The 11,194-nt window shown below is 54.6% G+C and overlaps 1 protein-coding gene across 2 annotated transcripts in view; it reads right to left on the minus strand.

Moving 5' to 3' along the window:
- Positions 1 to 11,194, minus strand: part of LOC111158732 (synaptojanin 2) — a 95,543-nt gene that overhangs the window by 58,218 nt on the left and 26,131 nt on the right. For both annotated transcript variants that reach the window (XM_022520968.1, XM_022520969.1), the window contains exons 2-3: positions 9,632 to 9,718; positions 1,265 to 1,535 (exon numbers count right to left, since the gene is read on the minus strand). In XM_022520968.1, the coding sequence (XP_022376676.1) occupies positions 1,265 to 1,535; positions 9,632 to 9,718 (358 nt within the window). The remainder of the gene's footprint in view (positions 1 to 1,264; positions 1,536 to 9,631; positions 9,719 to 11,194) is intronic.

Genomic DNA, 11,194 nt, shown 5'->3' on the forward strand with positions numbered 1-11,194 from the left:
CTCCAAGTTCCTGGGTTTGGGCAAAGGGAGGGAGGCAGGCATAAATTATGGCTGGGAAACTGGGGTGGCTCCAAAGGGCCAGCCCTGGAATTCTAAGAACATTCAGGGTATGAGGCATATTGGAGCAATTTCTACAGCTCGATGCTCATCCCACTGGCTTCTGACTCACTTCTCACCTGTCTCCTGGCAAATCTGAAGGGTACAGCGGTTGACTACCTAGGCCTGGCACTGGTCCACGGAGATCATTGCACCAGCTCTACCTTCTAGGACTTACCAGGGTCATGACCCCCAGGGTCCAGAAAGAGCCATAGATAATTTACATATTTATACAGTCAGCCACACCTAGCTATGCCTGTGGAGGAACACCCGAGTAACCCTAAACATACAGAAATCCAGGCGCCTTGGTCTGGGCCTCAGGTGTGTGTTACCACATGACTGCTCGGTACCTTCGCAGGCTGACGTGGCAGTTTCCCCATTGCTGGAAGAGCTGGTTTGGCCTGGTGACTAACAGTATAGGATCTGGAGCCAGAATGCCTGGGTTCGAATTTCCTCACTTGTTCAAGCCTCAGTCTCCTTATCTGTAAAATGGGCATAACAAACAGACCCTACCTCATACGTTACTGTGAGGATTTTGAGTTGTTTTTTTTTTTTTTTTAAGATTTTATTTATTTGTCAGAGAAAGAAAGAGCAAGCACAAGCGGGGGAGTGGCAGAGGGAGAGGAAGAAGCAGACTCCCAGGGAGCCTGATGCGGGACTTGATCCCAGGACCTTGGGATCATGACCCGAGCTGAAGGCAGACGCTTAACTCACTGAGCCACCCATGAGGCATCCCAGGATTCTGAGTTATTACCAGCAAGGAAGTTACTAGAATAGGAACACCGTATATAAGCATTTGTGATAAATGTGTGTGCACCAGAGGGTAACCCAGATCGCTGAGAGGACCACAGGGGCACTGAGCATGGCCCGGCACTTAGGAAGCACCCAGTGGGTGTGCGCTCTTATGTTCTTTACTCATGGATAGTTTCTTTTCTAAATCTACATTAGACTGCTTTGGACACCTTCCCTGAGCCCAGGGGTGCGGATGGGGGCTTAGCTTTCTTCTCACTGTGTTGAGAGCAACTGGGCTCTCAGAGGTGCCCCAGGATCCTGGGGATGATGTAAAGCAGAAAGCAAGGATGCAAGTGCCAATCAGAGCCCACCCTGGATGTGATCCAAGGGGGATGGGGGCGGGGGGGGGTGGTAGGCAATGACCCAGGGCCCTCACCAAAAGAAGGAGCTCCCCCATTCGTCGCTGTCATGGCCCTGCTTCTGCGCCCGGACGGTGAGGTCAAAGCTGGACCCATCATTGGGCCATGAGAAGTAGAAGACCCCCGAGTTGAGGATTTTCCTCAAGGCTACGAGGCGGTCCTCCTCCTTGACCTCCTCCTGTAGAGGGTAAAAGTCGGTGGCCGTGATCTTGTAGATTTCAGCCTCTGGAATTCTGCCCACAGATGTGCAGCCTGTCACCAAAACCAGGAAGCTCTGGGAAGCACCACCTGGAAGGGAATAGACAAGGGGGCTTAGGACCACACTAGGTGGGCGTCAGGGCACCAGGGGTGCCGGGGACAAGCAGGCGTGGCCACTGCAACCCACCAGAGCCCGAAGCCTGGTTCTCCGAGGGTCGCCTCTGGCCAGCAGCGCCACCACCTGGCAGCCTACTGGAAATGCGAATTTTGGGCCCCATCCAGTGGGGCGGGGCCAGGGGCCAGCCACCTGTGCTGGAACAGGCAGTCAGGCCATTCTGCCGCCCATCAGCCTGAGGGTCTCTGGCCTGGAGCCTTCGTGGACCCACAGCCTCTCCCCCTATCTGTCCCCCCAAAGCCTTGCAAATCCGCCATCTCCACGAAGCCTCAGGCATCACCTGGCTCAGGGCCCCCCATTGGGGTCAGTCCTCCAAGCTCAGTCCCTGGAGTAGCCTCTCGAAGATGCCTGATGGAAGACCTCCCTCTCTGCTTAAATCCTTCTACAGCTCCCACCTCCCCCAGGACTGAAAGGGGAACTCCTCCCAGGCCGACCACCCATCCCTCCCCACTTATGGACACCCATGGTCCCGCGGCTCCTCAAATACGCCTTATGCCCTCACACCCCTGGGCCTTTGCCCAAGATGCCATCTCTGCCCGGGAAACCCTACCACATTCTGCCCATCAAGGCCTTCCCCACTCGCCTTCCCTGTCTCCACTTCCCAGAAGAGCCACAAACCTTTCCGGGGTTCATTAGGGCCACCCTAGGTCAGTCCCTCCTTTCCGGGAGAACTCCTCTCTGCCCTTCAGGGAGCCTGCCCTGCTCTCCCAAGACATGGCTGTGTTCCCCCCCACCCCCGCCACAGGCCAACAGCATCCCTGTTAGCCCTCATATATGCAAAGCTAACAACCTTGTTCCCAAATGTATACCCAGTAGGTTGGGGTTTCTTTGGGGCAGGACCCCGTTTCATTGTAATATCCCAGCACGGCAACGGCCGACAGACGAATACTTCCTACATCACCCAGGGAGAGGGCGGCTCAGGCCTCCCCACTCCCCGTGAAATGATCCCCCATACCACTGCCCACCGGACTGCCAGGAGCACGAGGGAACCTCTCCAGGGACCCCATCAAACCTGCCTTGTCTTCTGCACCCCTCACTGCACAGGGCAGACAAGCACATGCTGTGGGAGCCAGGGGTGCATGGCAAGGCTCTGCTCTGGGGACAGCGGGGACAGTGCCCCTGCCCCGTTTCAGGAGAGGGCCCAATCACCGGGATGACCAGCTGGCCTCTGGGGGGCTGGTGTGGTTCTGGTCTAAAGGACAGTCTTCCCACCCTGCTAAGATTTAAAGGACCTATAGCCAGCAAGGTCTACTCCCAGTGGTCAGAAATCATTGTCTGGGCCCAAGGTGACCAATGTTTCAGACACTCTGATAAAAGACCCTTAAGTCCCAGTGCTCATTCTGTCCCCCTACTCCCTCCTCACACCTGGTAGGAGGAAGGGTGCTGCTCGGGGCCAGGACATGCCTGGATTTTTCTTAAAGATGCCTTCATCCTATGTCACCACTCCTAGCATGCCTGCTGGGGGGACCACAGAGCGACCTTATCAGCTCCCATCCCACCTCCCCAGGCCAATTACCAGGAAACTACTTTAAAGCAACATAAGAATAAGGCAGCTATGCTGTGGACAGTGATAGGGGGTGGGGGGCTTGGGTTTCCTAAGCAGGATAAGTATCACTTCTGGGCGACAGGTGGGGTTAATGTGGGCTGGATGTCCTCGAATTACAGCCTCACAAACACAAATGTTCCCAAAACCTGTGCTAGAACCTGTGCCCAGGCATCTCTTCTGCCTCTTTCCATGTGCTCAGCGCAGGGAAAGCAGAGTTCAAGACCGTTCAGAGGTGTGGCCAGGGGACAGCCCCTGCGGTCTAGGCTGCGAGCCTGAGAAGGGATTCTGTAGAGAGTGGGGTCAAGGAGAAGCACAGAAAACTTTGTCTCTCCAGCCAAGCTGTGAAGTGGATTTCGAGCAGTACTTCCTCAACAGCCTCTGCGTGGGGGGTACCGAGTCCCTGGCAAGAGTCCCAGGTGGCTTTGAAGACAGTAGGCATTTCCTGTGCAGGGCAGTGGCCAGGGGGAGGCATGGAGGGGTGGCTACAGCAGGCAGGAAAAGGCTCTTAAAATAAATGAGAATTGGAGCTCCTGAGTCCTGGGATGAAGGGCTCAGGAGAGAGCACAGGTGAATTTAAGAAAAGCCACCACAGGAGCATACTGGAACAAGCACTATGATAACGAGGACTCTCGGTTCTGGCACTCCCTGGGCACTAGGTGTTGTTCCTTGAACTTCCTCTGGACAAGCCCATGGGGGGCCGGGGAGGAGGTACCACTTTTAGTCCCATTTCACAGAGAGGCAGATGGAGGCACAGAGAGGTTAAGAAGCCTGCCCAAGGTAACAGAGTGGGGCAGCTGGGATTCGAATCCACTTTTGGGCTCTACCACCTGGGCAAGTGACTCAGGCTAAGTCTGCTTCCAGATCTGGCACTCTTTACCTAGATCCTTTCTGAAGGACGGCCCATGTGCCTGACAAGGCTGCCATTTCACATGTGAGGGACTGTCCCCAGGGGGAAGCCACATCGTCTGCCCAAGGCACGGCTAGTCTGCCAAGGGACCCACAATGCACACATGGGTCTCCCCTCCCCGGCTCCCTCGGGCTCCCAGGTCTGGGGGCCTCCAGTCCTGCTGGCTCACTGTCCCACAAGGGGTGTGGCTGACTAATGTGCCATTTGCTCACTGGACACCACGAGTTTTCATCATTAGATTAAATGGCTGTGAATAATACATTTTACAGCATATGCTAAACATTGATGCGTGACAATAAAACCGTTATGGGTCTCTTTACCGGAATCCAGCGGGATCTAGATCCTGCTTTGATCAGGGGAGGCATGAATCAGTTCTTTAACAGATGGGATTTCCCTTGTCTTTCCATTCCACGCCCCCCGGAGTTGCATCCTAATGTCATATTTTGTGCTTCTGTGTCTCTTGACCATACCGGACAGCAATCTGATCCCGACACTTGATGTGTTTAGAAGACTCGGACTTGCGCCATCATTGCAATGATTTTGAGTCAAACAATATAAACAAAGTGCTTTGCTAAAGAGTAATTTAACATAAAAAAAGAGACTTGTTGGGAAGGTGGATGGGACCTCTGGATCTGCACATCCACGGGTAAATAGTATTTATTAGCGGAGAGCACGCCTGGGTCAGAGGTCGCTGGCCACAGTCAGGGAGAGGTGACTGGGAGGACAAGCAACAGGTCACGGGCCCAAAGGTACAACAGAGCCAGAAGGGCTCACACACGCACACAGGGACAAATACACCCCTCCAGATGGCAGGAGGCCCACGCTCCAGGCGAGTCTTGCGGGCTGAGCAAGCCGGGTGCGGAAGCGGGAGGCAACCACCCCACCACGTACTGTCTAGGAGGGCCAGGGTTTCAGTTTGAGAAGATGAAAAAACTTCTAGAGACAGACAGGGGTACAACAATGGAAATGTCCTCAGTGCCCCTGAACTGTCCACTTTAACTTGGTCACAATGGTACATTTTTATCATCTCTGTATTTTGCCACCTGCACAAAAACCTCGGAGACCTCCATGCTGATTCAGAAATGCTCGCCCTCGAGGGGGCTGCCTTTAAAACCCAACTCCAAGGCCCGGCTATCCCCAGGCCCCTGAGCCCGGCAGCGACAGGGTCCCTGTCTTGTCTCACTGAGGCCACTGTCATCTGGCTGGGAAGGGCTGGCGCTGGGAGCATGGTGAGTCACGGGCAGACACAATGCCGTTTGTGCGGGGACAATGCTGGGTGTGTTCTGGCCTCTGGGCCTCCTGCTTCCCCTGCGTCTGCATTTCTCCGTTGGCTCAGCCCTGGAGTTCACTCCCCGGCCAGGTTCGTGCCAATCTCCACTCTGAGGTTGCGACAGACCCCCTTCTCTCTCCTGCTTATACAGGGCCCTCTCACACTTTAAAGCTGTAGACACAGGACTCAGGAGCTCTAGGCTTGCCCACTCGTGGAGTGGGGGTCCCCAAGGCTCCCCCAGTACCAACCAGCGTGAGTTCTAAATACCCTGCATCCGCATGCCACGGGGTGCAAGGATCTCTTTCACCTTCCCTTTCTGGAACGTGCAGGTGGCACATGTGTGTGAGCTGGGAGCTTTCGCCCGCCCCTCCTTCCCCAGCCCCGCTCTGTAGCCCGAAATCCACCAGGGGTGAGTTAGTCGCACCATGGAAACTGGCAGATGCTTCCTAGCAGGGCTTTTTTCCCCAGAGAGCTGGACGTCCAATATTCACCAGCACTCCACTGGATGTAGGTCATAAATGATCCTAAGACTGATAAAGTCCGTATCGTTTCAAGACTTTCCAGAGAACACTGTGTACCCCGAATCTCCAGACTAAAGACGATCCCATTTCCCTCCCCAGAGACTTTGCCTTTTGTAGTGACCGTCCAGCAGTGAGCCCTCCGCTAGCCTATGCAGGCTAACCACCCACCAGGACTCTCAGTGCCCTGACCTCTATCCCGCACCCCCTTCTCCCAGAGGGACCCTTCTGCACACCAGCTCCCTCCCCCTCGGTACCCATTTCCAAACCAGGTTTACTCTTCCCTATAAATCTCTTAGGAATTATGTAATACAGAGGTGAGGCAGTTTTCCTGGTTTTGCAGACTACAGTCTCAGAGAGATGAATAAGTACAGAAGGTGAGTGTGTTGTGAGGCTGGAACTAGAATCTGGGAGGGCTGTCCGGTAGGGCTTCACAGGCTGTGCACTGCACAACTCCAGAGCTCGTTAAAGACCTCACTGTAGGGGCACCTGGGTGGCTCAGTGGGTTAAGCCGCTGCCTTAGGCTCAGGTCATGATCTCAGGTCCTTGGGATCGAGTCCCGCATCCCGCTCTCTGCTCAGCAGGGAACCTGCTTCCCTCTCTCTCTCTCTCTCTCTGCCTGCCTTTCCAGCTACTTGTGATTTCTCTCTGTCAAGTAAATAAATAAAATCTTTAAAAAAAAAAAAAAAAGACCTCACTGTATTCAACCCTCGAGGCTATGAAACAGGGAGGCTGTGAGAGCTTAGGTTAAAAGGGAGTTAAATCCTATAATCATTGGGATAAATTCTTTCAGCTGCTATACTCTCACTTTCTTTGCTTTGTATCATGTCTACATCAGGAAGCCTGACTCCCCGGCTAATTGTGGGGGCTCCACCCCCTTCCTGCTGGCATTTCTGGGAGGAAGGAGAGACTTACGATCTCCATGAAAACCTAGAAACCTGGAATAAAGCTTTTAGCAATTTTTGTGCACATTTCTTAGTTTCTAACAGAAAAAAAGCTATCTTCACTGAGGCAGATTGAAATTCAACAACTTGCCCCCTGTATAAGCCTGAGAGGAAGTCTCTTATTTTGTACAGAGACCCTCGGCCTAAAAAAGTCAGTCAAAAGGGAGGCCCGTCCCCAGCTTGGGCTGGTTGTCTCGGTGGCAACCCAAACTGGGATTTCACTCTGCACTGACCAACACCCTCAACAGATGAGAAGAAAACAGGAGAGCTCTGGACTGGGGACTTGCAGGAGGAAAAGAAAATCAAATTAAAGCCATGGTTTCCTTCAGGAAACCCAAAGGGATTTAAAAAACTGGACAATAAGGCCCAATCCTTCCATCTATCCTAAAGATATCCGAGGGCCCTTTCAGGAATGTGTTGAGAACAGGCCAAAGAACGCTGACATTCCAAAACTCGGAAGTCATTCTTACCCCCTTGCTCTCGCTTTGGCAGCCCACCTGGGAGGGCAACTCTGGCAGGAAGGGCTGGGGGTACTCAGAGGACAGAGGACAGGAGAACCGGGGCGGGGGGGGGGGGGCCTGGGGACCTGAGCGACCTTCATGCCAGGCCCCCAGGGGCTCTGCGCACTCACTCCTGGGGGAGGGCCAGGTGGGGAGCACAGGCTGCACGAAGGGAGCAGGGCCTTGCCTCAGGGCAAGGGCAAGATGACTGGGTGGGGGGGGGGGAATCTCCCCAGCAGGTGGTCTTCTCTCTCCACCTCCTTGCCCTGGGATGATTCCACGGAAGCCTGCCCAGATCCTGGGCCAGGAGCCCCACAGACACCCTGGCCCACTCTGACAATATTTCTCAAGGTTAAAGTCATCGCCTCAGGCAAAAAGTGTAGCCAGGATTCAGAGTGGGGGCCTGTTGAGAGCGACTCCCTGTGGCCGATCTCAGATCATAGTCCAGGGAAAAGACGCCCTCCTGTGGGATGAAGGAAAGGTACCGCTCCTTCTGACCTTGGCAGTTCAACCTTCTCTGCCCCCTTTCAAGACAGAACAGCCCCGTTGGTTGACAACAGCCCCAGGTGGTTGACAACAGCCCCGGGCTCCAGAAGGCACATGTTTAAAACCCAGGTCACCCCTGGAGAACTGCCTGACCTTGGCCAAGTTACAGCCCTGCGCAAAATCCAGGTCTGGGTCAGATGCAAACCGGTCAGATACACTGATTCATGTAGCGGAAAACCACTGCCGGTTATAACTGCAAGATGTCAACAACGGTTAACACATCCTAAGAGCCAAGACGCTCTAATATGTAAAAAAAAAAAAAAAAAAAAAAGTCACAGAAGAGACAAAAAAAACAGCACTTAAGTTTTCCGAGCTTCTCTGTCTGGGTAAAGCAGAACAGAAACAGGCACCCACCTCGCGTGTTGGGAGAACAGAGTGAATACATTAAAACAGTGCCCGGCACGTGCGCGTTACGGAAGGTCAGCTGGCGTCCTCACATCACCGTCGCGGAGGCAAGGGCCACCGGACTTTTTTGTGACCTCATTAAAATCACTAAGGGGAAAAGTCCCACAGAAAACCTGGGTTGGGCAGCACGTTTTTAGGGAAAAAGCCAAGTGTTTGGAGGCAACTCCGTCTGGGTTTGAATCCCAGCTACGCTTCTCACCCGAGGCAATCACTTTAACCCTCTGAGCCTGTTTCCATTACTGGGAATAGTGGAAAAGAGGCAATATCATATTGGCTTATTTTTAGGACTAAATAAGTTAACGCACATCTAGCCCCGAGGAACAAAACAGACATCGGAGGCATGCATGTTGTCGTGGGACTACTGAGCGCTTTCCCTACACACGATTTGTGAAAATGACTGGTGGAATCAGAGTTCAGGAGAACCCATCCCCGAAAGAAAAGACCCAGAAAAGTAGTGACAGACAACATGCCATTCTGTCGCCTTAAAAAAAATTCCCCGTCTGTGAACGCAGCTGCTGTGGGACACGGGGGAACATGCTCAGCTCAGGGGAAGCCGTGTGCCCCAATCTGATCCACTCCCAGCCATTCTCATTCTGGGGTGCAGGACTGAGAAGGAGAGATGTCACCTGTGCTCTGGCCCGGGCCCCAAACATCCCTGGAGACCAGTGGGTGGGGCCAGCATAAATGATGTGGCTGAGAGAGGAGGAGGGACATGGTGGCTACAGACCCCAAAGTGAGGTCCGGGGCACAGAGGTGACAATGCAGGGGAAGGCTGCGACCTCCAGTAACAGCCCAGCTGACAGCTCAGCCCCGGGGGTCTCACACGGACAAGGATGCCCGCTGGTTCCTGGGAGTTCTCAGCCTTTTCCAAAGTCAGACTACGCAGCCCATTTTCCAGATGCACTTTCCTTTCCTCTCCCCAGCTCCGCACCGCCGGCGTCCGATGGCCCCCAAGTGCTGGAGGCTCTTCTCTCCTCGCTAACATGCACGCCCAGTCCCTGCTCTTCTTCAAGCCACCCCGCGAGTCCGGGGTTTTCGGACTCCCTGCATCCACGCTTTCTAGATACAGAGCCCTTGTCAACAACAAACAGCCCCCTGGGGGGACCCCCCCACACCCGACTTGGGAAAAACTCAGGTCCTGGAGGGGAGACCATGAAGGGGGAGCATCCTTCGCACACACCCTTCTCCGCCACCGGCACAGACAGGTGAGAATCAGGCTGCGTTCTCCTCCTCCCCGGCACGGAGCAGTGGGCACAGGCAAATACAGACACAGTTTAAAAGATGATAAAATAAAATGTCTAAACCCGGCAGCCCTTCCAAACAAATGCAGAGGAGACGCTCTGACAGCTGCTGTTCTGTCTGAACGGGTACTTACCGGATCTTAACCTGAGCTCCCCCAAGCAGCCGTAAGCGTCCGTGAGCTTCCCATACTGGCCTTTAATGACCTCCTTCTCTTCCGGAGCTGGGAGAGAAACACATCACAGACAACATCAGCCTGGGTCTCCGGCCCGAGTTCATTCACAGCTGCCTTCCCATCTGGGTCCCCACCCACTGGAAAAAGAAAACGCAGAGACAATAGCTCGGCCTCAAGTGATATGTGTGGAGGTTTTAGGACTAGCAAATCACCGAGCTGCACATTTAGACCTTCCCACAAACAGCTTGCTCTCTGGGAGCGCCCACAGCTCCCTGGGGGGGGGGGGGGGGGGGGGAGGAGAGTCCCTGGCTGGCTGTGAGGAGGGGCTGGAGTTCGAGCCAGGAACAGGTGCCTGTGGCCCAGCCCCGTCCTCAGGCTCAGGAACAGGAGTGAGTCATCGTGACCCAGTGGGAAGGACCGTCCTTCCTAAATAAGGTCCCCTGCAGGCTCATCCCGTGAGCATCCACCTGCCCACGGGGACCTGCTGAGTAACAGACAGGGAGGCTGTGCAGAAGGCCCACGTGCCCCAGGTACTCTGGGCCTGGGCCCGGGGCATCCCCCCGGCACGCTGCCAGAGCAGAGCCCTTGTCCTTGTCCTTGTCCAGTGCCCAGGACAAGACAGAGCCTCGGGAGGAAGCAAAAGAAGAAAGCTGACCTGACAGAGGGAAGGACCCTTTGGAGCCGGGAGCCCTTGACCTTCAAGGACACCAGAGACCCATCTGGCACTGATGGCGGCAAGCCCTTGGACCCTTCCTCTGAAGAATGTTTCCATACGCAGCGAATGAAACGGGAACCTGGATGAGTCCCCGGATGAGGGCCTGGCAGACCCCGTTAGCGAGGTTCCCTGGGAAAGCAGTCCCTCTGCGTCCGCATGGGCTCTTCATCCCGGGACAGAGGAAGGCCCAGCAGACACTGCAGCTTCACAGGGGAGCATCTGGGGGGTCTGTATCACCCCCACCATCGTGCACAAGTTTTCGGACTGTTTTTTTATGGGGCTTGGAGCCACAGTTTTTGTCAGAATGGCAAAGGAGGAGGGGGGCAGAGGGGCCTAGTAACCTAATGCTAACAATGAGAAGGACTCGGGGGACCGTCCCAACCACTCCCTCCACCGGGCGCAGAGAAGGAGCGGCCACGAGGCGCGTCCCTCCCGGGTCTTCCTGCTGCCGCTGTGGTAACAAATGACTAGACCCCCCCAGCTTGGAGCAGCACGTGTCTGTGAGCTGCCGACTGTGCAGGTCAAAAGTCTCCAGACTGGGTTTTACTGGGTTAAAATCAGTGTCGGCAGGATTGCATTCCTCTGGAAACTCTGGGAAAGAACCTGTTTCCTGGCATTTCCCAGCATCTCGAGCCCAGCGGTGCTCCCGGCCTCCTGGCCGCTGCCCACCCCCTTTTCAAAGCCGGCAACAGCCATACTCGGTTCTCTCCTCCAACTTTTACTTCTCTTTCCCTTTCTTTTTCCTGTTCCCCTCCTCCCTCTTTTTTTTTTTTTTTAATTTTATTTATTTATTTGAGAGAGAGAGAGAG

This window comes from Enhydra lutris, unplaced genomic scaffold (assembly GCF_002288905.1).
Source record: "Enhydra lutris kenyoni isolate GAN:26980312 unplaced genomic scaffold, ASM228890v2 scaffoldscaffold62, whole genome shotgun sequence".
NCBI classification, from domain to species: Eukaryota; Metazoa; Chordata; class Mammalia; order Carnivora; family Mustelidae; genus Enhydra; species Enhydra lutris.